This window comes from Kogia breviceps, chromosome 5, assembly GCF_026419965.1.
Source record: "Kogia breviceps isolate mKogBre1 chromosome 5, mKogBre1 haplotype 1, whole genome shotgun sequence".
Classification (NCBI taxonomy): Eukaryota; Metazoa; Chordata; class Mammalia; order Artiodactyla; family Physeteridae; genus Kogia; species Kogia breviceps.
Window position 1 is genome coordinate 143,956,235 of NC_081314.1, and position 26,997 is coordinate 143,983,231.

The 26,997-nt window shown below is 44.2% G+C and overlaps 1 protein-coding gene and 1 pseudogene across 3 annotated transcripts in view; one reads left to right on the top strand and one right to left on the bottom strand.

Annotated features, from left to right (window-relative positions):
* The window catches only part of SH3BGR (SH3 domain binding glutamate rich protein), a 63,892-nt gene extending 46,343 nt beyond the window's left edge, over nt 1-17,549 (top strand). For 2 of the 3 annotated variants that reach the window (XM_059065292.2, XM_067035132.1), the window contains 3 exons: nt 4,031-4,060; nt 12,676-12,873; nt 17,121-17,549. In XM_059065292.2, coding sequence (XP_058921275.1) covers nt 4,031-4,060; nt 12,676-12,840 — 195 coding nt within the window. In that variant the 3' untranslated portion in view covers nt 12,841-12,873; nt 17,121-17,549. The remainder of the gene's footprint in view (nt 1-4,030; nt 4,061-12,675; nt 12,874-17,120) is intronic. The other variant, XM_067035131.1, reaches the window with a different exon arrangement.
* On the bottom strand, nt 7,446-8,788 carry LOC131757633 (dihydrolipoyllysine-residue succinyltransferase component of 2-oxoglutarate dehydrogenase complex, mitochondrial pseudogene; annotated as a pseudogene).
* Nucleotides 17,550-26,997: the final 9,448 nt, after the last annotated feature.

The following is a 26,997-nucleotide window of genomic DNA, read 5'->3' on the forward strand; positions in this document are numbered from 1 at the left end:
CTGCAGTGGGAGATGGAAACCAGGAGTATGACAGTGGTGCATCTCTGTTAAGTAGGCTTGCGGACTTTTTTCAGGGTTGGCCGTTTTTTTCAAACCTTTCATTTGTATGTTAAAAGTCGTTCCTCTGTGTGTTAAGAACCATTTTCAAGCGTGCAGTGGTAACGGCTCCCTCCAGCGGCTGGCGGTGTTAAAACGAGTGACAGACCAGCTAAGTGAGTGTCTGAGTTGTGTTCATCTGATCTCAACTATTGCACATGTTTACTCGGTACACACTTGAAAATGTTCAAAGGATGCCATTTTAATGGGGAAAATATTTACTGAAGAATATCACATTGATTTGAAAAAAAAAGAGATGAGGACAGAAACCGTCATCTCCTTTAGTGAGATGGACTTCCCCTGACCACCAACTCAAGCCTCTGGGGTTCTTACGCACAAGATGCTGAGGTGTATATTTCCTACTTGCTAAGAGGTTGGGGCAGCGTTCGGGAGGCGAGATGGTGCACACTGAAAAGATCATTCATTCCTGCCTAAGAAGATGTCACCCGTAGCTTCAGTCCCCCTGTAGAGAGGGGACTTCATGGTCCTCTTCCCTGATGACCCAGGGAGGGATAAGGGGATAAGGAGCAGAGGGGAGGCTTGTGAACAGCACCAGAGGAGTAAAGGAGGAAAGCAGGTCACCTCAGCTTCTGGGCACACTGAGAAGGGGACTGCAGACTGGGCGTGTCGTGAGAACATTATGAAACCCTGGAAGTGGCGAAGCAGCAGCTTGTTCATCTTGGTGTTTGGTTTCCATCGAGGTCAAAGTATTTTACATGGTACTCTTTGCTAACTCAATGGTCCTCTCCAAAATCTTCGAAGACCTTGGCTTGACTGACTACAGGATTATGGTCTATAAATCTTCCCCACTTTGCTTCCTCCAATATCTGTCTTGAGGGGAGTTGCTCAACCAAGGGGTGGGCATTAGTTTAGGTCCTCCACAAGCTCGTGAGTCTAAGGCTGCGTCCTTGTCCTGTCTGCAGATGGAGAGAGCCCTGCTCTTGCCCCTGACCTTCAGCCACTCTGAGGCTGGCTGCCCTCCTCAGGTCCCCCTGGACTGGCCCCCGCCCTCCTTCCACACCAGCCACTTGTCCTAACCAACCACTGCCTGACACTCACCGTGGCTGACACCTGTCCTTAGTCCTGGCCACGCGCCTCAGCAGCAGCCTGCCTCCCTGGCCAAGTTCCCAACGGAAATAGCTGTTGGTGAGGTTCTAAGACTTTGAAGGCTTCCTCTGATTCGCTTTCTTAGAAGAACAACAAGGTAAAATGATTTTAAGTTGTAGCTTCGTCAAGTGAGAGATTCATACCCTATCCTAAGATCCTGCAGAATCTCAACTTAATTGACCATGTGATAATAATTATCTTAAGAATAAGCTTTTGCCAATACAGTTATTTGCCAACCATAAAAATCAATTCAAGCATTGTATATAGATGACTTTTAAGGATCTACCTAATTCTGACACTTTATAATTCTGTGAGCTAAGGATGGATGTTTAAGTTTTTATTTAATTAATATATCCCACCTCCTCCTAAGAAAGATTTGAGGCGTGAGTGGCATACGTAAATACCTTCATTCAACATTTTATTGACAGACTGAATGCTGCCATATGCCGGGCAGTCCAGGGACTGAAAATGAGCTTCTATTCTGGTGGAGCTGGTGATGGTCATAGCCAAGGTTCTTCAAAGCTTACCTGACCTTTTGAGGCTAAGTATTTCTATAAATTCTCTGAGTAGTTACTTTCTCTATTTAATGTCTCTTTCAAGAAATTAAGGTCAATTCAGATACTGATAAAGCCCTAGGTCCCTCGGTAATTACTGCTAGCTAACCTGTAAAAGTTGAGATCAGCACTTATTTCTGTAAGAATGCCTACTGCCCTCCAGCCTAGCTCTAAGGATAATCCCATTTTTAATAGTGTGTTTTTTGTTAATTCATTTGTTTCAGCTGTACACAATTAGTGAAAATAATTGGATTTAGAAAAGTGTAAAACTCTACATAGCTAACAATTCTGTGTTGCATATAGTGGATTTTAATTTGATCTCATGTGGATAAGAAGAAAATGAATGTCCTTTGAGATCTAAAGAGTTAATAGGAGACTTTATAGGTTCATTTATCTAGTCACTTAACACATTTATTGAGCTTATACCTTGGTTCCAGACGGTGGCTGGGTCCTGGAGATCCAAAAATGAATAAAGACACAAGTTGTGCCCCAAGGAGTACACAGACTAGTTAGGGAGACAGATAAAGAAATGATGATGATGGTAGCAGATAAGGGGGTCCCCTAACTCAGGCTTATGGGTCAGGAAAGTCTTCCTTGGAAAGATCATTTTGAGCAGTGTCCTGGAAGGTGTCGCTGATGTGAGAAAGTTGTATGTGACTGTTAGCTGAAATAAAGCATCATGAGGCTAGAGAGGTGAGCAGGGGGCCACATCATGGTGGCCTTTCAACTCTTCTAAGGATTATGGGTTTATCTTGAAAAGATGGAAAGTTGCCAACACGAGGGCAGCATGGTAAGGTGGGTTGTCTTTTAGAGTGGTATCTCTGGCTGCTGTGTGGAGAACAGGTTGGAGATAAGGAAGATTAGAGGTGATGGAACCCCGGCGAGAGAAGATGGCGGTCCTGGCAAAGGAAGGACAAGGCAGGGGCAGGAGGAGGCAATATTACAGAGGCGCAATCCACACATCGCGGAGAAGCCAACACCCGGATTTTGCAACAAGTGCAGGACTCTCTTTTCCGGGACTTTATTTCAGCTTTAAAACTTGCTGTGTTGCCGGAATTAAGTTGGAGATTCCCAGTGCTGGGGAGCGTCTTGGGCTGACTCAGTCTTGGCTGGCTGGATCAGGTTTTCACATTTTGTATTTTCTTTACCAGTCTCAGAAATCTGAGAGTATTGTTCTGGAGCTGGCCAGAAACGTGAGGCTGGGCCAAAGAAGGTGGCAGTGTGGTGGGTCCTCCACCACTTGCCTTCCATGAGAATCTTGAGAGGTAGCGTAGGAAAGAGACTAAATTAGGAACCAGGAATCTTGAAGTGAGTCCTGGTCATGTTACTTACTTGTTCTCTGATTCTGGGCAAATTACTTAACTGTATGGTCTTGGTGTCCTCATCTGTCCATAGAAGGGACTGGGTAAGAGGATATAAGCAAATATGAGGTTGCTTTCAACTCCCTCAGTCCAAAATTCCATGAGCTCAGGGATGGGAGGTTTCTTATTTCTTTGCAATTTTAGGAGATATCGCCTGGTTCTCCCACTTTGATCTGAGGGAAATAGAAAGTCCAGTGGGTTGGCAGAGTGGAGACCTGTTTGAGCCCGGGATGGCCTCACCCTTTCTTACTTTAAAGTTTCTTTCTTTAAGCAGAAATCTGTGTTTAAATATTACATGGTTCAGAAATGTTATCATTTTGTACTGATGGTGAAAAAGGTTTTGATCTGTTTTTATTCATTGGTTCAGAACTGAAGTAAAGGCATGCTTATAAGGACATAAAAGCCAAAAAGCCATAATTTTGTTCAAATTTTCTAATTGCTTACGTATATGGTTTGAATTTTCCCTGATAGCTCTATAGGTCTGCAATATGCTTTGGACATAGAAACAGGATCAAACATATAATTAAGCAGTGTTACTAATTAGTTATATTTTCTCAGGAGTAAGAGTGATGAAAATATGTCTTTAATTTCATAATATTCCAAGGGCTTGAAATCTAATGCATGAAATACATAGGCATTGCTCAGTTATCATATCTTTGCTATTGATACGTTTTCTCAATAAACAGATCTTTCATTTTGATAAACAAGCATTTTAGTATAGTTTGCTTAATTTTTATATATTTTTAGTTAAAAGAATTTTTATGGGTTTTAATTTTTATACAATTTTTGAAGGTTACTTTTCATTTACAGTTATTACAAATTATTGGCTATACAGTTTGCTTAAGTTTTAGATTCAACTTAAAAACTTAGGCGAATTTATATTTTTCTTTCTTTCCTGTTTATGGACTTAAGGAAGAAGAGGGAGAGACAGCAACAGAAGAGGTACAGTAGCATATCTCACAGCCGTGTTGTGCTTAACAAAAGCCTCTTTTAGGTGAGAGAGCTGCAGCTTTAGCCACGTTCTCCTTGTTCTTCATGACACAGAGAAGCGGATGCAACCCACACTCCCAGAAAGTCCTCCTTTAGCCTGCCAAGAAGAGAAATAAAATAAGATGGAGATACATTTATCAATGGGAGATTGATGGGGAAACAGGGTGTGGCTTTGGACTCTTTTCTGAGCCTCCTGCGGTGAAGGTGTCGTCAGTGAAGTCAGGCCAGGCTGGGCCAAGTCCTTCAGTGGAGATTTCTTCTCCATTTTTTCTTCTCACCCCACTGAGTAGCACACACTTTATGCAGCTTGCACGGTGCTCACTGGTGGTGTTTGGTTGCCTCCGATTCACTTTGCTGGTGAGGGAGGGATTCTCTCCGTCTGGTTACAGGAAGGGCACAACACCTGCCACTGGACAGCTGGGATGGACAGTGGTTTATTAGTCACACGCTCTCCAAGCCCACGGGACGAGGCTATCCACACATGCAGGGCCCCACAGGGGGGGTCACTTGGGACCAGAGTGAACAATTGGGGAAAGTGGGAGGCAGGCTTTGTAGTATCAAGAGGGTGGGGTGTCCCCTGGTCCATGTGGAGGATGTGATTGGCCTGTTTGCATAATTCTGGGGGATAAGCAGGCACTGTGTCTGGTCCCTTGATAAGGAGGGCTGCTCGGGTGGGAGACCCAATCTGTGGGAGCAGAAGGGGAGGTGAACCAGTTGTCAGGCCATTTTAAGTCTTCCTGATTTTACCAGATGTTAAGGCAGCAGATAGTATTGAGGCTTAATTTTAGGTCTTGCACCACAGGTGTGTACCTTAGACACCATGAGGTTGAAACATGCAGCTCATCGCTTAGCATCTGGAAGATACTTGACATTAAGTAACCACATGGTTCCAGAATTTCTAGTGGGGACCTACCCAGGGGGAGCGTTATTATTTGTATGTGTGTGTGTGTGGGGGGGGTTTTTTGGAGTAGAGTTGATTTACAATGTTGTGTTAGTTTCAGGTGTACAACAAAGTGATATATATATATGTATTCTCTATATATCCATATATATTCTATACATAGAATATATATATATGTCCATATATATTCTATACATACAATATATATATACATATATATTCTATATATTCTACACATAGAAAATATATATTCTACATATTCTATATATAGAATATATATTCAATATATAGAATATATATCCATATATATCCTATATATTCTGTACATAGAATATAAATATGCATATATATATTCTATGTATTCCAGACATAGAATATATATCCATATATTCTATATATTCTATACATAGAATATATATATTCTAAATATTCTATACATAGAATATATATATACTATGTATAGAATATATATATCTATATATATAGTCTATGTATTCTATACATAGACTACATATATCCATATATACTATGTATTCTATACATAGTATATATCATATATATTCTATATATTCTATACATAGAATATATATATCATATCTATATTCTATATATTCTATATATAGAAAAAATATATCCATATCTATGTTCTATATATTCTATATATAGAATATATATATCCATATCTATATTCAATATATTGTATATATAGAATATATATCCATATCTATATTCAATATATTCTATATATAGAATATATATATTTTTTCAGATTCTTTTCCCTCATAGGTTGTTATAAACCACTGAGTAGAGTTTCCTTGCTATACAGTAGGTCCTTGTTGGTTATCTGTTTCATACACAACAGTGTGTCTATGTCGATCCGGAGCTCCTAATTCATCCCTTCCCACAAGGGGAGCATTAGCAACTTGAGAAGAATTCTTTTTTTTTTTTTTTTTTTTTTTTTTAACCCTGTTTGGGAACATTTGCCCTTGAATTTGCATTTAAAATCAGCTTCTTTAAATATTTTCATTACAAATTCTGAGTAGTGAAGACATAGGAGATGCTGCAGGCACTCAGTACTGGCTCCCATCCCTTCCCCCTACCCCACCCCCCAGGCCTTGCTTCTGTGCTCAAAATGCATCTGACCAGCCTGCACTAAATAAATGGCTCCCCGTGTCGTGTCAGCAGCCTCAGGACTGGACGCAGCTGGATACGAAGCGATGAAGCCCAGTAGCTTTCGTGACAGGACGTGTGCCTTTAACCGTGCTCCGAAGAATGCCAGCGATTGTGCCCAGACCCAAGGCAGAACCTCAGAGGTGACAATTGCCATTCCCCCACTGTGCACGAGCATCTTGGGCTGCTTTCCACCACGGTCCATCCCCTCCCAGACCCGTGTTCTGTGGAGGAAGAGCTAAGGCTCTGCTCCCTAAGGGCTACGAAACAGGAAGGAACAGAACCGCCTCTGCAGCCCACAGGCTTAAATGAATGGAACTTGAAAGCTCAAGACAATGTGAGCCAGTCCACAGGAAGCCTCCTTCCCTCCAGCCTCGGCCAGGCGCCATCCAGCCCTTGGTTGTGACACGCCCTGCCTCACTGCCAAGATGCGCCAGAATCTGCCCTAGATGAGAACAATGTGGTAGAATGGTCCCAGCAGGTCTGGAAAGGTCGGCACAGCCCCAGCTGGGCGTGCGTGTGCCAGAATGGGTCTTCCTGGTACAGGGCTAGGACGGAGAGTGTGAGGGCAGGCCTGGGCTCTGCTCCAGTCTCATTTATAACCTCTGACCTCAGAATCTGTCCTCCCCCTCAACACTGCCTACCCATCCCCCGCCCCTCCAGATCCCGCAGCCTGTGCTTCCTGGAAGAGGTAGAAGAGGCAGCTTGAAGTCAGTGACAGCTGAGAATGAAGATGCCATTTAAGAAGCAAAGCAGCACCCCCTGGCCTCCGGTCAATACCTCCACCCGGGTGGAACCGAGTAAGGACGTGCACAGCCAGGACAGAGGCTGCTCCGAGCTTGGGAGGCACAGGACCCTCCTAGGCGTCTCTGGAGCACAGACTTTCAAGAGATAGAAACTTAATCACGTGGTCCCCGGCAGTTTCCCTGTGGTATGCTGGACGGGGAGAAGCAAAGCCATCTCTGCGGAGGGCTAATGGAGGAAGGCAGGAAAATTAATGAGCATCCATGAAGGCTCCCTCTCTCCCTCAAGCCTAAGGAAATCAGATATTCGAGTGTAAGAGAAGGGTGCAGAGAGGGAGAGAGCCTGCCAGGAACGCCCAGGAGAGACCTGCGACTGCTGGTTACACCGTGCCCTGGTTTCCTTGCTTCAGAACAACAGCATACGCCTGTCTGTCACCAGGCTAACCCGGGGCCCGTGAGGGGACAGGGAGAAGGCTGGCTTTCAGTTCCTGCATGGTTGATGTGTAGGGCACATGGCTTCCTCCTACAGGTCCAATAGGAGGTCTCAGGGATCCTCTACCGCTGCCTTGATTTTGCGGAGGAAAGTCACGGCCTCTCTGCCATTGATCAGCCGGTGATCACACGTCAGGGCCACGTACATCATGCGTTACGGGCCGCATCGCCAACCTCCCTCCCACGAGCTCCGGCCTTTCAAAGGTGGCGGGGTTTGATGATGGGCGTCCCAAAGAGCGGAGCCAAAACGCCTCCGTTGCCGATGCTGAAGGTACCACCAGCCGTATCTTCAACGGCAAGTTCATTCTTCCGGGCCTCCTCTCCCAGTTCACGGATGGTTCGCGCCATATCGGCATCATTCCTGGTTTCCACATCCCCGAAGACGGGAAACACCAGACCCCGAGGGGTGGCCCCACCGCAACGCCGATGTCAGTATGGTCCCCGTACACCACCTCTTGGGTTGTATCGTCGATCGCTGCATGTACAACAGGCTGCTGCTTGAAGGCAGAGGCCGAGGCCTTCACGAACGCCGACGTGAAGCCTCGTCTGAGGTTCTGTTTCTTCAGAAAAGCATCTCCGTGCCGAGCCCTCATCTCCCGGATGTTGCTCACGTCAGTCTCGTGGAAAGTGGTAAAAGCAGTGCTCAGGTATCCTGAGCCTTCCTCGGACGCCGAGCAACGCGCTGCCGCCCCCCGTGCATGTGCCCCCGAGGTTCTGAGCGCAGACCTGCGCCGGCTCCTGGCCCAGCTCCCGCAGGGGCGGCGGTGGGTTTTACGGCAGACCCAGGTGTGCTAGCGAGAGGCTGGGAGGGCGAGGGCACTGGGGGCATCCGAGTGGGTGTGGATGCTGCAGGGGAGGAGCAACTGCCGACGCGGCACGTCCCGCCTTCCGGGCTGCGGCAGCAGGAGCTTCGGCCGGCTTGGCCTTAGCGGGGGAAGCGCCCGTTTCCCTGAGCGTGAAAAGAGGAGGACCTCCTTCCGCTGTCCCGCCACCGGGTACCGGAAGAGCTGCAGTCATGCCGTTTGCTGGTGATGGAAGCTGCGCAGAGGTCTTGTCAGTTTCAGTCTCACAAACCACTTCACCTTCTGCAACGGGAAGCTTTCTCCCACCTGACATCCCTTCTGCGACAGATTCTGCAAGTGCTGGGGTTTTGACTGGAAGCATATGGTCCCAGCGCACGGCTGTGGCTCCGGAAAAGCCAACACTGCAGACACGACTGCTGCTAGTGACAATCTTCCTTCCGTCAGGGTAGCCTGGTCCCTGACATACGGAGATCCCAGGCAGGGAACGTCTCCCTAGAGGGCAGTTCCCCTTCTGGGAGGCGGAGAGCGAGCCGCTGAACGCCCGGGACAGGCAGCGGTCCCGGGACAGCATCGCGGCGGCGGCGGCGGCGGCGGCGGCGGCGGCGCCTCTTGGGAAGCATTTTCAACCTGCCTCCCCAACTTGAGGTTACAGCAGAACAGCGGTTCTCATCTGCTGGTGTGCGTTAGAATCCCCCGTGGTGTGTTTGAACCTTCAGAAGCCTGCCTCTGTCAGCCAGTGGATAAGAGCCTCCAGGGCCGAGCATATGCCTTCAGCTCGTCTGTAGAGCCGAGGCTGGAGCACGTTCATTGTGAGGATCCAGGACTGAAGGGGTTGACAGAGCACATAGAGACGAGCATAGGCATAATAAGGGCCTCCACCTGTTGGGGACAGAGCCTTCCTCTTTGCTGTCCTTCCTACGCCCGCGAGAGGAAACACCACCAACAGGAGAGAAAAAGATTATAAAAAGAATTAAAATTAGGAATGTAAAAGAAACATATACAGTTTAAGATAAAGAATTTAAGAAAGAAATGTCTTAATGAATAAAGGTAGAATAAGAGGAACTGAAATATAAGGGAATCAAGTTTCACAAAGATAAAAGATTAAGAATTGCACAAAATAAGAAGTATTAAAAAATTGAATACTGAGGATATAAGATTTAAAAGTACATTTAGGGCTTCCCTGGTGGCGTAGCGGTTGAGAGTCCGCCTGCCGATGCAGGGGACGCGGGTTCGTGCCCCGGTCCGGGAGGATCCCACGTGCCGTGGAGCGGCTGGGCCCGTGAGCCGTGGCCGCTGCGCCTGCGCGTCCGGAGCCTGTGCTCCGCCACGGGAGAGGCCACAGCAGTGAGAGGCCCGCGTACCGCAAAAAAAAAAAAAAAAAAAAAAAAAAAAAAAAAAAAGTACATTTAAAACATTAAAAGAAAAATTAGAAAACAGTATTAGTGTTATTAAGGATAAAATTTATCCTCTGTAACATGCAGTTTAAACTACTTTGGGGCTGGGTGACATGTTTGTTTATAGGGTCTATGCTTAAATAATAACGAGCATTCCCAGGAAGACCTCATATCCCATGTTTGGAACTGGAGGTTAGTTGACCAATTGAATAATTCAATTAAAGTCGTAAATCATAAAAATGTAGAGTCCTTAAACATTTATTTTAACTTGAAATATGTAAATGTCTATTTACTGCCAAGTTTTGGATGTAGGACAAAGGTCTTTAAATAATAGCCCAATGTTTAGAACTACCCAGTGTCTCCCTGACGAACATACTCATTGGTCTGTCTAGAAATTCCAGTTTTGATTTCTTTAAAAATAGAGCAGAAATTTAAAGCCACTTGCAAAGTACTCTAGATGCGTGAATCTCTTTGGATTTCAGATTCCCCCCTGCCACCTGAGCTTTTTGACACTTCATTTGATGACAAGTTTTTTTTTTTTTTTCGGTACGCGGGCCTCTCACTGTCCTGGCCTCTCCCGTTGCGGAGCACAGGCTCCGGACGCGCAGGCTCAGTGGCTGTGACTCACGGGCCCAGCCGCTCCGCGACACGTGGGATCCTCCCGGACCGGGGCACGAACCCGAGTCCCCTGCATCGGCAGGCGGACTCTCAACCGCTGCGCCACCAGGGAAGCCCTGATGACAAATTTTTAAGGTGACTTACATATATGGGTCTTTTCGAAACACTCCATTAATTTTACATAGCGAAAAAAGTTCTTTTCATGCTCATATTTCATTGACTTCCATGATGCTTATTTAAATTGTGTAACTACAGTAAGACTAACTTGGATACACCAGCATGGGAACAAACATTACCCACCCTGGTAAATGAAGACGTTGGTGGGTGGTGATGCCAAACCTGCGAGTTTCCAGGGCTCACTGTGCCTTAATCGACCGGTGTGATTTAAGAGGGCGAGTACAGACTACAGCAGAGGTTCTCCAAGTGGGGTTCCCAGAGCAGCAGCAGCCTCACCTGGGAACCTCTACACATGCACATTTTCAGGGTTGGCCCCAAACTGCTGAGTCAGAAATCCGAGGTGGAGCCCAGCAGATTTTGCTTTGAGAAGCCCTTCAGGTGATTCCGATGCTCCTTCAAGGCTGAGAACCCCTGGATTAGAACATAGGTTCCAGGTGATCCATGTGTTGCCAAGTAGAGATCAAGATAAGAGCTCCTGCTGTTCTGATGCTCATAAGAAAAAGTCCATCTAATCTCCATCACAATAATATTTATTTTCCATTAGGAACTTGTGTGTGGTTGAAACAAAAAGAGCTTTAAATTTTCTTTTGGTGACTGAGATGAGTAATAGAAAATGAGAAAGGAGAAAGGGAAGGCTGCCAAGACGGAGGACAGTCTTTAACTCGATCTAAGTTTTCACAAATGCATCCTCTCCTTTCCCATTCTCTCCCTGCTTGTTGAAACACTCAAATCCTACTGGTTTTATTTTGAAAGCTTCAAAGAATGGTCTCTTTTTCGTTTGAGAAATTTTGTTTTGCTTCCTCACAGGCACTGGGGGAGGACTCCATGGTGAGGAGCTTTATGATAATTTTCGTTAACTGAGCATGGCAAGGTCAGATGCTGTTTCCCTTATTGCTGACAATGGGGAAGAGGTACTATGTGTCGCAGCGAAGCAGGACTGAGATTCTCACCCTGCCGCTTGCACTTTATCAGCTGGATGTTGGGGAGTTTTAACTTTCACCCCTAACAGGGACGGCATCATGTCAATGTGTGGATGAGTCTTTTCCGAGGATGTTAGTGGATTCTGGGGGCAGGTCCAAAGTGACATTCTCGGATTCTCCCTATATCTATTCCATCCTCTCACGTTAGCTAAATCTCGGTGACCTTTATTGTAATCAAGACTTTTAAGGATATTTTTTTTTGAACATTTTTGGGTTAATCATTTAAAAATGCTAATCGGAGGGCTAAATTAAAAATGAAAACTCAAGGACAGAGAGAATATTTACCCAAAGTCACAGGTATTGTGTAGGTATTTCAGTTGGAAGCTCATCAACATTAAAGAAGGTCCCAGATGTCAAAAGAAACTCCTTCCCAAAACGTTTGTTGATTTTTGAAATTACAAAAAATTCATAATCTTTATAGAAAATTTAGAAAATACAGATAAAAACAGAAAATAAAAATATCTTATTACCCCGTTACCCAGGGAGAACCACTAGCTACATACTCACATACGCATACACATATTTATCAAACTTTGATGAATACGCTTCTGTAATCTACTTTTGTTCATGTAATTAATCTCTATATTTTTTGGGGGGGATGGTAAATATAGATCTGCTTCATTATTTTTAATATTATTTTATCAAACTATTCCCTATTCTTAGACCTAAAAGTTATTTTTAGCCTATTCCATACAGTGACTTTTCATTATCTATATATCTTTCCAATAATAATTTCTTTAGTTTCTCTCTTACTAGACAAGCTTCCATTTTTAAAAATCCCATTTTTATATACAAAAATAAGACAAACGTATTATTAATTTGAAAGTAGTTTCAGATTATATATGTAGGTTGCTGATAACTTTGGCTTCAAGAAATTAGCTTGCTATCACAAACATAACCAGTTTATACATTTAAAACCTTCATCCTTTCTGACAAAATTCTATTAGCTGAGATTCTTTTTGTATTTTATTCTTCCAACTGCCTTCTGAATTTTTAGAGGCAACAAGATGAGGGCAGTCTGTTAATATGAGTAAAGACTATACGCTTAAGAGGAGTCATGAAACTTGTTAGAATTAATGTTTTGCCCTGCAGAACCATCCCAGATCGTGGGGTCTGTGTTTAGGAAGATGATGTCTGTGTGTGTGTGTGTGTGTGTGTTTGCGTGTTTGTGTGTTGGGCGGGGTGTGTAGGAGGCCCTCAACTCTAGTCTGATGTTTTACACTCTTTTCCTCACTGTATCTGTTGACCCTTACACTTTTCAATAATAATGTAATTTTTGTTACAATAAGACGGAAGAAATAACTGCGGAGGGAGCAGAAGGGGAAGCGGATGAAGCGGAAGCAGATGAAGCGGAAGCAGCGGAAGCGGAAGCAGAGGAAGCGGAAGCAGAAGCTGAGAAAGGAGAAGAGGCGGGGCCAGGAGAAGAAGAAGGAGAAGAGGAAGAAGATTCTTAGGCCTTTTCATGCTTTATTCTTCCACTTGTCCAGGTAGCCACATCGCCCTGGGGTTGAAGGTTTGTTTATTACAGTCTGCTATGTAGACCACATTTCACTTGGTGATAGAAGTGGATTTCAATTCGATCTATTTGTCTGTCTTCCCGAGGCCCTGGGCTGCCCCTTCCTGGAGCCGCAGGGCTGGTGAACTCTACCGGACCCGTTTCTTGGGCGCTAGGGCGAGGAAGGCCTGTGGTTGGTATATTTCTAGGAAAAAGCATAACTTTGAGGTGAGGAAGAGTTTGTTTTGTACTTGCTCCCTCCTCTTCCTCTTTATTTAAGTGAAAGCACAGGACGTGTTCTGTTGTCAGCGTTCTATCACATGGACTCCTTTACTGACCAACATACTTATGTATCCATAGAGTTTACAATCGATGTTCATTAACGATGGCAATAAATTACAACCTAAAAATACCACAAAGCTGCCTGCTCATGAGAAAAGATATTGCTACTAGAGATTCAACGATAAGTGCTTGATATGACATTTATTCAATTATATTCATTGATTTATATCAAAATATTCATTTATTCAATATTAGCCCAAACACTCATGTAGAAACACTTTGGAATATGGTGAAGTCACTTGAGGTAACTTTGACAAGTACACTTGCTGCCTTGTAATTTTTTTTTTAACATTTTTATTGGAATATAATTGCTTTACAATTGTGTGTTAGTTTCTGCTTTATAACAAAGTGAATCATCTATACATACACATATATCCCCATATCTCCTCCCTCTTGCGTCTCCCTCCCACCCTCCCTATCCCACCCCTCTAGGTGGTCACAAAGCACCTAGCTGATCTCCTTGTGCTATGCGGCTGCTTCCCACTAGCTATCTATTTTACGTTTGGTAGTGTATATATGTCCGTGCCACTCTCTCACTTCGTCCCAGCTTACCCTTCCCCCTCCCTGTGTCCTCAAGTCCATTCTCTACATCTGCATTTTTATTTCTGTCCTGCCCCTACGTTCTTCATAACCTTCTTTTTTTTAGATTCCATATATATGTGTTAGCATACGGTATTTGTTTTTCTGTTTCTGACTTACTTCACTCTGTATGACAGACTCTATATCCATCCACCTCACTACAAATAACTCAATTTTGTTTCTTTTTATCGCTGAGTAATATTCTGTCGTATATATGTGCCACATCTTCTTTATCCATTTATCAGTCGATGGACACTTAGGTTGCTTCCATGTCCTGGATATTGTAAACAGTGCTGCAATGAACTTTGTGGTACATGACTCTTTTTGAATTATGGTTTCCTCAGGGTATATGCCCAGTAGTGGGATTGCTGGGTCGTATGGTAGTTCTATTTTTAGTTTTTTAAGGAACCTCCATACTGTTCTCTATAGTGCTGCCTTATAATTTTAAACTTATACTGACGATGCAAAAGAATTATGTACTTCTTAATAGTCTGGTGAGTGCCACCTAAATATTTTAATAAGATAATGATAGTGGATATTGAGATCACAGGGGAAATGCTCAAATATTGTGGGCCATACAGATAAGACGGTAGGTATGAAAACATCAAAAGATCATTAAGAGGGCTTCCCTGGTGGCGCAGTGGTTGAGAATCCGCCTGCCGATGCAGGAGACACGGGTTCGTGCCCTGGTCCGGGAAGATCCCACATGCCGCGGAGCAACTAAGCCCGTGAGCCATGGCCGCTGGGCCTGCGCGTCCGGAGCCTGTGCTCTGCAACGGGAGAGGCCACAACAGTGAGAGGCCCGCATACCGCAAAAAAAAAAAAAAAAAAAAAAAAAAAAAAAAAAAAAAAAAAAAAGATCATTAAGAGCTATAAAAATATCTGGTTTAACAGACAGTTAGCAAATACCCATGTAAATGTTATGTTTTTATTGACATTATTTGACCTTGCAACCAAGGCAGCTGTTTATTCTCTAGGGCAGTGAGGCTTACAGTTTGCTCTGGTGCCATAAGTGTTCTTGTTAATTTAAATTTAAAAAAATTTTAGTCTCCTTTCTGTCCATATTATGCCTCTGCTGAAACATGTAAGATAGATTTGGGGGCTGTTGATATCAGGGGAGCAGGAAGAAGAGGAGAATGAGGGAGTGAGCACTGGTCACACAGCAGGTCTTCTGTTAAGGTCTGCGGTCACACTTGGAGCCTGCCTAGTGAAGGGCGGACAAAAGGCTTCAGCTGGATAAGGAAAAAGAAATCCCCAGTGCTTGTCAATATCGGCTAACAAACAGCTCTGCTCTACGTACCAAAGACCAATTCGAATATTAGAATCTCCCCTCTTAATTTACTTACACTTATACATAAAATACTACTATTAAAAAATGAATAGGTTTTTAGGAAATCTTGGAGCTGGTGGGAGTAGCCATCACATTTTATTATCGGACCATGAAAGTTTCATCACTCCTTTATTCAAATTACAAAGCAAATCCAGCCCATCATTTGATGTTTTCCCAGGTGGTTTCTTTCATGTTGTGGACACGTAGACATCTATTTTAGGGCCAAACGATTGTCTTTTTGGAAGTGATCCCATTTCCTTTATTTTTTATTTTCTTCTAAATAAAAGAAAATAAAAAATTACTCTTGAGCAGTCTGTTGTCAGTCTGATTAGTGTCCCTGACCCCATTTCTAAGGAATGAATAGGGGCTCAGTTTTGGAAAAAAAGAAAACTGGCGAGTTTACTTTTAGAAATTTTATCTGAAGAATGATGGGAAAGGAAAATATGCCAATATGTGTCATTATACCAACTCCCCCAACAGTAAAAGACTCATAAATACTGTTTAAATTCATTTCCATTCACTCCGTTTGTAAAGTTCTTTGAAAATTATTCAATTTTAATGTAATTATAAAAAAATCTTGAATGTGAAATGACACAGCTGAGAGGGAATCCTTCATGTAGCCAGATGGCTTTATAGGCTGATTATGGGGGGGAAAAGGGCAAATATCGCTATGGCCAGCCCATTTTGACTGTTTCTCTGATGGCTTCTAGTTTGGAATTACTATATTTGTCATGAGGTCAAAATGCCTGACAGTGAGGGAGGGAATCAGATAGCTTCCTAAATCCCACTCCTGACCCCCGGCGAGATCCAATGTCCTTCTTAAAAATGCAACATGGCAGTGCAATCATGCATTTCCATTGGGCGGACCATTCAGTGTCTAAAGACAAACCCAGCTCATAGCTCATGGATCTGGCAGGCATTTTATTTGAAAAGATGGTTCTAGGACTGTGGCAATGAATGGAACTATGAAACAGTTCTCATTTCCTGTGTTTGAAATTGAGGCTAAATTGATGCCCCAGGAGGAACAGTGTATAGTCTGAGACTGAGTTCTGTCTCCTAACAGGCTGCTGCTTAGTACTGTCCTCTAGTCTAGCTATTTCAATTTCCTCCCCCAGGACTAAGCTGTAAATTCAGCCTCTCCATTTCCCATGAAAATGCAGTAGGGAAACTATAATTGAAGATGTCAACTTCCTTCTTTTTTTTTTTTTAATGTTGAAATCCAATAAATCCAATTTATTTTCAAAGGCTGTTATGTCTTTATTTTTACATTCTTACATTTTCTTGCCTTAAGCAATGGTATTTTATGACTATTTAATTTCAAAATGATAAGAGAAATGGCCCACAGACATTCCTACCAGTATTAGGAGACAATGTCTACATCCATTTTATAATAATATCTGCTTAGTATTTGCTTAACACTTCCCTTTTAATCATTCTCAATTCCTTTTGCATTTAAAAATTTTTAAATTTTTAATCAATTTTTGTTGGAGTAGAGTTGTTTTACAATGTTGTGTTAGTTTCTGCTGTACAGCAAAGTGATTCAGCTATACGTATACATATATCCACTCTTTTTTGGATTTCCTTCCCATTTAGGTCACCACAGAGCATTGAGTAGGGTTCCCTGTGCTATACCGTATGTTCTCATTAGTTCTCTATTTTATACATAGTAGTGTATATATGGCAATTCCAGTCTCCCAATTAGTCCCAGCCTCCCCTTCCCTCTTTGGTAACCATAAGTTTGTTCTCTACGTCTTTGGAAGATATCAACTTCCTTCTACGTTTGATAGTTTAGCATAGAGAAAGGATGTAAACATCATTGGGTTTTCCATGAGAAAAATTTAATTTCCTTTCTTTGCATTTGATGAGTAGTGGTTTCTAGAATAAAAAGCAAGACTTCCCTTGATTGTATGTTGAAGAGTTCAGTTTTTGATAAACATCCTCTGTCTCTCGTTAGGAGCCTTCTCCCTAATATTTCCCCTTTCTTTTAGGAAACCCAAGCCACGAAGCACCATTTCAACTCTCTTCCCACAAACCAAATTCAACAAAATGCTTTGGCCCGAAGCTCGCACACGTCTGTCAGTACATCCAGGGCTCACCGAGGAATTGTACGATCCGACACGGTTAGATCTCCCTGCATATACCTGCTTAATCATATCAACACGACATCAAATGTGAAGACAACACATGCATACCTGCATGGGCCTGACATTTGTGGCCTTTGCTTAATTTTTTTCTTTTTTTTGCTCTGCATGAATAGACCTAACACCCTGAAAATAATTTCAAAATATAGAACTTCTCTTTGTGATACGACAAAAGTATTTCTTTGTATGTGCCTTATGCTACTTTTCTCAGAATCAGCTTTGAAAATGAAGAGATTTATAGAGAACAATCATACTAATAAAGATGAATAGCAAATATCTTGTCCCCAGGAGGAGATTTCTTCATTTCTAGTCTCTCTGTGTATAACCTGAACTCAATCTGTCTCTTGCAGAGTCTGAATGCTCAGCAGCACTTTTCTGTCTCCATTGGGATGGATCCTTTTTGTTGCACTGATTATTTGGTCCATGTTTTCAAAGGTTACGTCTTGTTACGTCGTATTTTATATTATTCACACCGCTGCATACATGGTCTCCGAAGCCTTGTTTAAATGTCACTACCGTCCACATGTGTCGGGGTCATGATGCAGACAAATAAATGTGCCACCCCAGTGCCCTTTGCTCGTTTCTATGCCGGAGGGAGTGGTTGCTTCTGTTTCTCTCGCGTTGATTGATTTGCAGTCATGGCTGCCACGTGCAAAGCCCGTGACTGTAATTTTGCCTCTTGATGCTGAGTGTGTCTGTTCAGCAAGAGCTGGTCCGGCCCCATGCCTTGTTCACCGGGTAGGTTTGAAGCGGTTCTCTGCTCACCTGCCCCATCTCAGTGTGTGATAGCTATGTTTTTCTTTATGGTAAGAAGCTGCAGACATCTCTCCCCTCTCTGTGTATGTGCTGCTGTGTGTATTTTTCTTGCCGCCAACGTCGCTTCTGTGCTCTCGGAAGGGCCCTTCCCCGTGCTGTTTTCCTAATTAAGGACAGTGATGGCCATCAGCTTGGAGTGGCCATAAACTTCTCCTTCTGAATCGGCCTATTGATTTTGCAGCTAAGCCTGTTGGTGTCTTTGGGGAATGTAGTCTCTGGTGGCAGAAGTTGTGTGGCTCACAGGAACTCTGGCAAACAGCTCTTTTCTTGTTACCCTAGTAACAAAAAGAGGCATTTTGAAGAGAATGAAGATGATTTTATTCCAAATTGTTGATGCAGACTACTTTTTTTTTTTTTTTTTTTTTTTCCTTGTGGTAGTCAGGCCTCTCACTGCTGTGGCCTCTCCCGTTGCGGAGCACAGGCTCCGGACGCGCAGGCTCAGCGGCCACGGCTCACGGGCCCAGCCGCTCCGCGGCACGTGGGATCTTCCCGGACCGGGGCACGAACCCGCGTCCCCTGCATCGGCAGGCGGACTCTCAACCACTGCACCACCAGGGAAGCCCAGAAGCAGACTACTTTGAGGACATTTTACCCTAGTTAAAAATAAGGTGAGAGACTGCAGTGGGATGGAAATTCATATAATTAAAAATTAGTTCCTATTTAGTACTTCGTTGCATTAAATTATGTCCTGTCTAAAAAGCATCACAATTTTGTAGCACCTCCACAGGCAAATAGGCTTTACGTTTTTACTGTTGCTTGGGCTGACTTCTAGCTCTTGTGGTAGAGTAGGATAGAGATAGATTTATTTCGCTAGGTGCCAATTTCCCTCCTATTTCTCATATTTTTAAAGGAAGATAAATATTTGTGCTAATAATAAGCAGAGTAGACCACTTATTTAAATTGAATTAATTTTCTCTTATGTTGTCTTTCTGTAGTTAGGAAATTAATATTCTAGTAAATATTCTTTAGTCACTCACATTTCATTTTCTATTAAATATTATTAAAATGCAAAAATCACTTAGGTCAATAATACCATGTAACTAGTATCAGTTCTCTCTCTCTCTCTCTCTCTTTTTTTTTTTTTTTTGCGGTACGCGGGCCTCTCACTGTCGTGGCCTCTCCCGTTGCGGAGCACAGGCTCCGGACGCGCAGGCTTGGCGGCCACGGCTCACGGGCCCAGCCGCTCCGCGGCACATGGGATCTTCCCGGACCGGGGCACGAACCCGCGTCCCCTGCATCGGCAGGCGGACTCTCAACCACTGAGCCACCAGGGAAGCCCTAGTATCAGTTCTCTTTCAGATTTGGCTTCACCTATGACCTCCAGTGGCTGGTGGGTCCAGTGGCACAGTGACAAAATGGGCTGTGTGATATCAAATTATAGTTAAAAAAATCCACATGCTTTATCAATATAGGAAGTTTCTAGAAACTAAACAGCATTATAAATATGCAAAAAAGAATAACTCAAAAGAAAAACCCAAGTGAATAAGCAAAATCCGTCGTCCAAAAAAAGAGAAAAGACCAGAGACATGGAGCAGTTCTGTGATGATCTGAAGCTAATAGAGTTTCAGAGCTGATTAGTCTACAGAGGGCCTGAACATTCAAAGTAACTGTTTCTTTTTTATTCTTTAATTTGAAAAGCAAGTACACAAAAATTTGAGTGCATTTTTTAACCACTGAACAGTAAATACTTCCTCCTCCACTTTTCCCCTTTGGGGTTTCCTTGTATTTCTTTAGGTTGTAATCTTCCTTTGGTACAAGGATCCAAGGTATGAAATAAGGAGGGTTTATCGTTGTCATCGACTTTTCTAGATTAAATGTGAAAGCCGTAGAAAGGGAGTGGAATGTTTTGCGTACAAAGTTCCTTGAGGAATATGTAGAAAAGTTTTCTTTAAAAAACAATGTAAGTGTCAAACCTGTGCAAAAAGGGTGGTGAGGGTAAAAGGCGAACCTAGCGAGTTGTAATAATAGAGAAGGACCACTAGGTGGTGATAAAAGACAAGCTCCTTGGTACAGCATTGCTGTCCCGGAGCCCCGCTGGCTACGTGTGCGGTTTAGGGTACTGTTGAGGTCAGAAGGTGGGCATACATCATTGCACTTACAAATAATTTTATGACAAACGTCTCTGTATGTAAAGCATTTGATAATGGAGTATTTTCTTATAATACATGCCAAGGAATAAAGTTATTGGATTAAAGCAAAAACAAAACAAAGCAAAACAAAAAAACCACACACACACACACACACACACACACACACACACACACACACACACACACACAAAAGAAGGTGGTCATAAGTATTTGTCCACCGGACAGAAGAAAAACAAACAAAACCCCTCCAAACCCGTTGGTCAATGAATCAGTATATTGTTTATAATGCTTTTATCCAAGACAATTAATTTTGGGCAAAATGTTGTGCATTCTTCAAAGCCGTTAAAACCGGTCATTGATGTTTGAATTTCACACCCTTGCGTTACACAGGAGTCTAAAGTCGGTCAACAACTGATTGCCTTCTGACAATTTTGTTCAAGATACGGGATTGTCCTTTAGCCTGTACAGGGCTCTAGCTCCTCACTGAAGTGTAAACAGAAGCCCGATTGGCCAAACGGCTGATTGGCTTCTCCTGCTTTAAGCCTTTTAACCCTAATAACAACATATTTCCAAACGTTAGGAAGTAGATTCATGATCCTGCTTTTCACGGGTGCCTGAGATAACTCGGCTTTTTGACTATTCGTTTTGGAAGGACTTTCTCGTAAGTAGAAAAAAATGAGTTGTGAAATCTCTAAAACACCTCAGTCGGGCAGACAGGTCTTCCAGAAGCCAGGCCTCTGGAGATTGTTTACAGGGGTAGCAATGCTCTCTCAGGGGTGGAAGATTCAAACCGGGAAAGGGCTGCGCTAGGTGGGTGTGAGTAGCGTGGAAGGTGCCGCGCTCAGGGAAGAAGGAACTCGGTCAAGTCCAGCAGACGCATCTTGTCAGCTCAGGACGGTGACGCCTTTCCTCACCGACTCACGGGAAGCAAACCCACAGTTTAGGATTAAAATTAGGCTGCTGGGGCTTCCCTGGTGGCGCAGTGGTTGAGAGCCCGCCTGCCGATGCAGGGGACGCGGGTTCGTGCCCCGGTCCGGGAGGATCCCACGTGCCGCGGAGCGGCTGGGCCCGTGAGCCGTGGCCGCTGAGCCTGCGCGTCCGGAGCCTGTGCTCCGCAACGGGAGAGGCCACAACAGTGCGAGGCCCGCGTACCGCAAAAATAAATAAAAAATAAAAAATTAGGCTGCTGGATGTTGTGTTTCACAGTACTTCTACTTGCTGACATTTATGGGGTGCCCGCTGTGAGTCGGGCTCTGTATCAAGGGCTCCACGTGATCCCTGCGGTAACCTGGTGAGGTGGACCCGGTACCCATTTCACGGATGAGGAAGCTGAGGCACGGGGACGTCCAGTCCTCGTGTGAGGTTACACAGCCTGAAAACGGCCACTCTGGGACGGAGGTCTATGGGTGTGTTCTGATCCAAGGCCAGGACCAGCCTCCCAACAAACACTGTCCTCTCTGCCCTTGAGCACTGCCCCGCCCCTGGGACAGTGCCTGGCCGGCCGGTGGGTAGGTGGGACCTTGCCCACAGAGCGCCTCCTTCCCGGGCCGCCCCTGGTCCACGTGTTCTGTCTTTAGACTCAGGGCCAGGCCCCGGAGTAAGGTGACTCGTCCTTGTTGGCTGTGATCCACCATTTGCTGGTTTCTTAGCTAAACCATCAAAAAAAATAAAATAAGATAAAATGGGAATTCCCTGGTGGTCCAGTAGTTAGGACTCGGCGCTTTCACTGCCGGGACCGGGTTTGATCCCTGGTCAGGGAACTAAGATCCCACAATCCGAGCGTCCGAACAAACAAAAAACCCCCCAAAACAAACAGAAGAAAACATTAGAGGGTAAATCCATTCCCCTCATTCTCAGGTTCTTGGGCTGCTCACTGCGGCCACCAATGCCAGCCCCAGTTTTAGAGGGATTTGAACCACCATCAGCCGGCAATACTCTAGAAATTGACTGGTGGCTTTAGACCCCAAGTCTTAGGTTGCAGAGAGAAAACCTACAAATCGTCATCTGTCTTTTCCAGCCTGGCTGTCCCTGGGTACACACTCCACTCACTGATGCTGAGGGAGTGCCCAGAAGTCCTCTGGGGCTTACCTGTCAACCACAGTCCAGTGACGCAGCCGTAGCAGCCAACCCCTCGCGGTAGCTGTAGCTGAGGGGACGGTTCCTTCAGGCTCCTAGAATGACTTAATGAGGTAAAGTGTACCTTAGTCCCAGCACATGAATTTTAGTTTGCTTGTTTTGTAGCAGGTCACTTTTCTCTGTGGTCTGTTATAAAAAATGTTTGTCTTCTCGGTCTACCCCTGCAATGAAACACAAGTTATCTAGGGAGGAAAATAAAGCTCCCACTAGAAAACATCACACTCATAGACTAATTTCTCCTGACGCTGCAAAAATAAAGCAGAGAAAGGCAACCTGGCTTTATTTTTCTCTAAGGACTTCTGCTTAGATAGATATCTCTATAGATAACTTTCTCCAGCCTTTCGCTACATTCAGAGAGATTTAAACCTTGAAATACTGGTAGGTCAAATCCACTAAAAACGTACCTGATGGTGTTTCAGAATGGTTACAGGAGGGTTTCCATGGTATGTGGAGATTATCTGTAAAATGCCTATAGGTAGGAGAATGGTAGTTTTGCGTGGTTTCTGAACACACCTCTTGATGCTTATCCACCTGGCTTGAATTCCTGGAATGTTTTTAGTACAATGATGGCATCTTCAACTCACTATGAAGATTCTTGGTGGGGGTCAAGCACCAAAGTATTTTTAGAAGCTCCTCAGATGTGAAGCTGGGTTTAAGAAATGCTGGCCAGGAGGCATTCAGATCCTGGGGAAACACCCAATTCTTTCTCCCGCACCTGTATGGGACAGTGAAGTTGATCACTCCTTGTGGACTTTTACAAAGGAACCAGTGGTTTTCAAATATATATATATATTTAAGCCATGGAACACTTTGTTTAAACGGATCTCCACGTAAAAATCGGGGGGAAGGAGAGCTGCTCTGAATGTAATTACAGGGACCTTGACCCCCCCAGGGGACTCAATTCAGAGTACAGTTTGAAAACCCTTTGCTTGGTTGTAGATTTTTCTTTTTAGGTCAACTTCATTGAGGTTAATTACACAATAATATGCACCTGTGCTGTTTTTCCAACACTAGCCAATTTTTCAATTTTCTGACACTAACTGGATATCTTCCAAATCAATTCTGACACTGTCCCTTGGGGTTAGCTCAGTGCCATAAGACTGCCCCAACTTCAGACACCAGCAGAAAATGGGGTCCTCACGCTTTCTGCATTTCTGTCCGGCGGACTACAGATCCAGAGGCTCCTCCTCCCCACCCCACCCCCAGGTTTGACAATTTGCTAGAATAACTCATAAAACTCAGGGAACCACTATACGTATAATTATAATCTATTATGTAAGATACAAAGGAACAGCCAGATGCACAGGTATGAAACCCAGCAGGACCCTGTGGGGCTCCTGGTCACAAAAGCCTTCTGTGTCCCCTGTTTCTTGTTTGTAGGAAATAGGTTTCATTCAGCCTCCTCCGCCTTCCCTGAGTTCCAAAGGGTTAGATTCAAACAGTTGCTAATCAGGGAAGGGAGGGGATGGGGAGACAAGGGAGGAACAGTCAAGGAGCAATAGTGCAGCCTTGGGGCAGGGTCCTGGCTCCTCCTCAAGGGATACAATATAAATAACAATATCTTTGAGTTCTTCTGTAGAACCAGAGCTCCCACCCGGGTGGAGGATGGTAACTTCAGGCCCAGGGTGAGATTCTTGGAGCACTGCCCTGTTACCTCACCAGCCAATCAGAAAACAGCCACACACCCTGCAGCTCTCACCCCAAATTTTACCTAGAAAAACTTTTCCCCCCAAACCATCAAGGGGTTCGGGGTTTTTTTGAGCACCCGTTCTCCTTGCTTGACCCTACAGTAAACCTTTTTCTGCTCCAAACTCCGACGTTTCCGTTTATTTGGCCTCACTGTGTGTTGGACACACCAACTTTATTTGGTAAATGGTATAAAGGGCTAGGTCCAGAAGGGTCCTGAGTGCAGGAGTCTCTGTCCCTATGGAGGAGGGCGGCACCACTTCCAAGTACATCACCGTGTTCAGCAACCGGGAAGCTTCCTGAAACTCATCTGAGTTGTCGTTTTTTCTTAACATACACACACTACTATATATAAGGTAGAGAACCAACAAGGACCTACTGTACAGCACGGGGAACTCGGCTCAATATTCTGTGACAACCTATACGAGAAAAGAATCTGAAAAAGAATGACTATATGTATACGTACAACAGAATCACTTTGCTGTACACCTGAGACTAACACAACATTGTTAATCAACTATACTCCAATAAAATTAAAAATAAATAAATAAAATAGAAAAATTAAGGTTTCCTTATGTAGGCACAGTTGATTAAACCATTGCCACTGGTGACTGAATTCAATCTCCGTCTCCTCTTGCTTCCTGGGAGGTGGGTGGGGAGCGATGAACGTTCTAACCTTCTAATCACGTGGTTGGTTTTCTTGTCCATCGACTCCCATCCTGAAGGCATCTAGACCCACCACCACTCCTCAGTGAGTCACCTCATGATTCAAAGGGGCTCTTTTGGATCCACTTTTATCACTAAGGAAATTCCAAGGGTTCTAGGAGCCCTGTGCCAGGAATTGGAGACAAAGACCAGAAGTATTTCATATTATACCACAGCACCCATTTTAAGGGCGTAGTTTGATGAGTTCTGACAAATGTGCATATCCATGTAACTAACACCCCTGTCAAGATACAGAACCTTTCTATCACCTGGTCGAATTCCTTTGTGCTCCTTCGCGGCTAATCCCTCCCTTCCACCCCATCCCCAGGCAACCATGACACTGCTCTCTGACACTATAGATTTCCCTTTCTAGAACTTCTTCTCAATGAGTAAAACGACTCTTTACTCTTTTTTGTCTGGTTTCTTTCTCTCCTCAAAATGTTTCAGAGATTCATCCATGTTGGTGCTTGAATCAGTAGTTTAGAAACCATGCAACCCCGACTGGGACTTGAACCAATGGTCTTTTCTTTTTAAATTTTAATTAATTAATTATTTTTTGTTTGCATTGGGTCTTCGTTGCTGCACGCGTGCTTTCTCTAGTTGTGGCGAGCAGGGGCTACTCTTTGTTGTGGTGCATGGGCTTCTCATTGCGGTGGCTTCTCTTTGTTGCGGACCACGGGCTCTAGGCAACGGTCTTCAGTAGTTGTGGCACACAGACTCAGTAGTTGTGGCTTGTGGGCTCTAGGGTGCAGGCTCAGTAGTTGTGGTGCATGGGCTTAGTTGCTCCGCGGCATGTGGGATCTTCCCGGACCGGGACACAAACCCGTGTCCCCTGCATCGGCAGGCGGGCTCCCAACCACTGCGCCACCAGAGAAGCCCATGGCAGGTGGATTCTTAACCACTGCACCACCAGGGAAGTCCCACCATCTTTTAATTAAGATCACACACCTGGTCTCAGGACTGAATGAAGCTCAGGTTCTTGATGTCTCGTTGCAGAAAGAATTCAGTGAGAGACAAAGTGATAGGTAAGAAGTAGATTTATTTAGAGAGATACACACTCCACAGACAGAGTGTGGGCCATCTCAGAAGGCGAGAGACCCTGAAATATGGGGTGGTTAGTTTTTATGGGTGGGGTAATTTCATAGGCTAATGAGCGGGAGGATTATTCCAGCTATTTTGGGAGAGGGGCAGATGTTTCCAGGAATTGGGCCACTGCCCACTTTTTGATCTATGATGGTCGGCCTCAGAACTGTCATGCTGCTGGTGGGTGTGTCATTTAGCTTATTTTAATGTATTACAATGAGTGTATGAGGCTCAATGTCCACTGGAAGTCAACTCTTCTGCCATCTTGGACCTAACTGGTTCTAACCAGTTTTTGTCATGTCCTATGGCTATGTCATCTTTTTTGTTTTTTGTTTTTGGCTGCATTGGGTCTTCATTGCTGTGCACGGGCTTTCTCTAGTTGCGGCAACTGGGGGCTACTCTTCGTTGCAGTGCACGGGCTTCTCACTGTGGTGGCTTCTCTTGCCACAGAGCACAGGCTCTAGGTGCATGGGCTTCAGTAGTTGTGGCACTTGGGCTCAGTAGTTGTGGCTCGTGGGCTTAGTTGCCCTGCAGTATGTGGGATCTTTCCAGACCAGGGATCGAACCCGTGTCCCCTGCATTGGCAGGCAGATTCTTAACCACTGAGCCACCAGGGAAGTCCCTATGTCATTCTTTTGATGGTTGTGCCCTGCCCCCTTGCCTCTAATTTCAGTTTGTACCCTTCTGCTGCTGAGTATGGGATTACCAGAGTTTGTTTATTTATACATCTGTTGATGGACATTTGAGTCATTTCCAATTTCTGGCTATTTTGAAGAAAGCTGCCATGAACATTTACAGACAAGTCTTTTTAGCACACAAATATGTTTTATTTCTCTTGAGGAAATACCAAGTAAGGGAGTTTTGATTGTAGGTTTCGGTTGTAGATGCATTATAGAATGCACATGTCATTCACCTTTGTGACCCAGAGCACAGCGCCTTGAGTCCAAGCGTTATGTGAATTTCTTGGTCATAAAAGAGAACTAATACCTAATGAATGTTTGCTAGGTGTCAGATACTCCTTAAAGGATTTTTCATTGATTGCCTTACTCAATCCTTCCAATGACTGTAAGACCTAAGTGTTATTTTTACAGAATTTTATTTCCAGCTGGAGAAATGGAGGCTCAGAAAACTTAAGTGGTCAGCCCTGGAGCACACAGCTAGGAAGTTGTAGAACTAGGATTCAAACCCTCTTTGACTCCAAAGGGCAG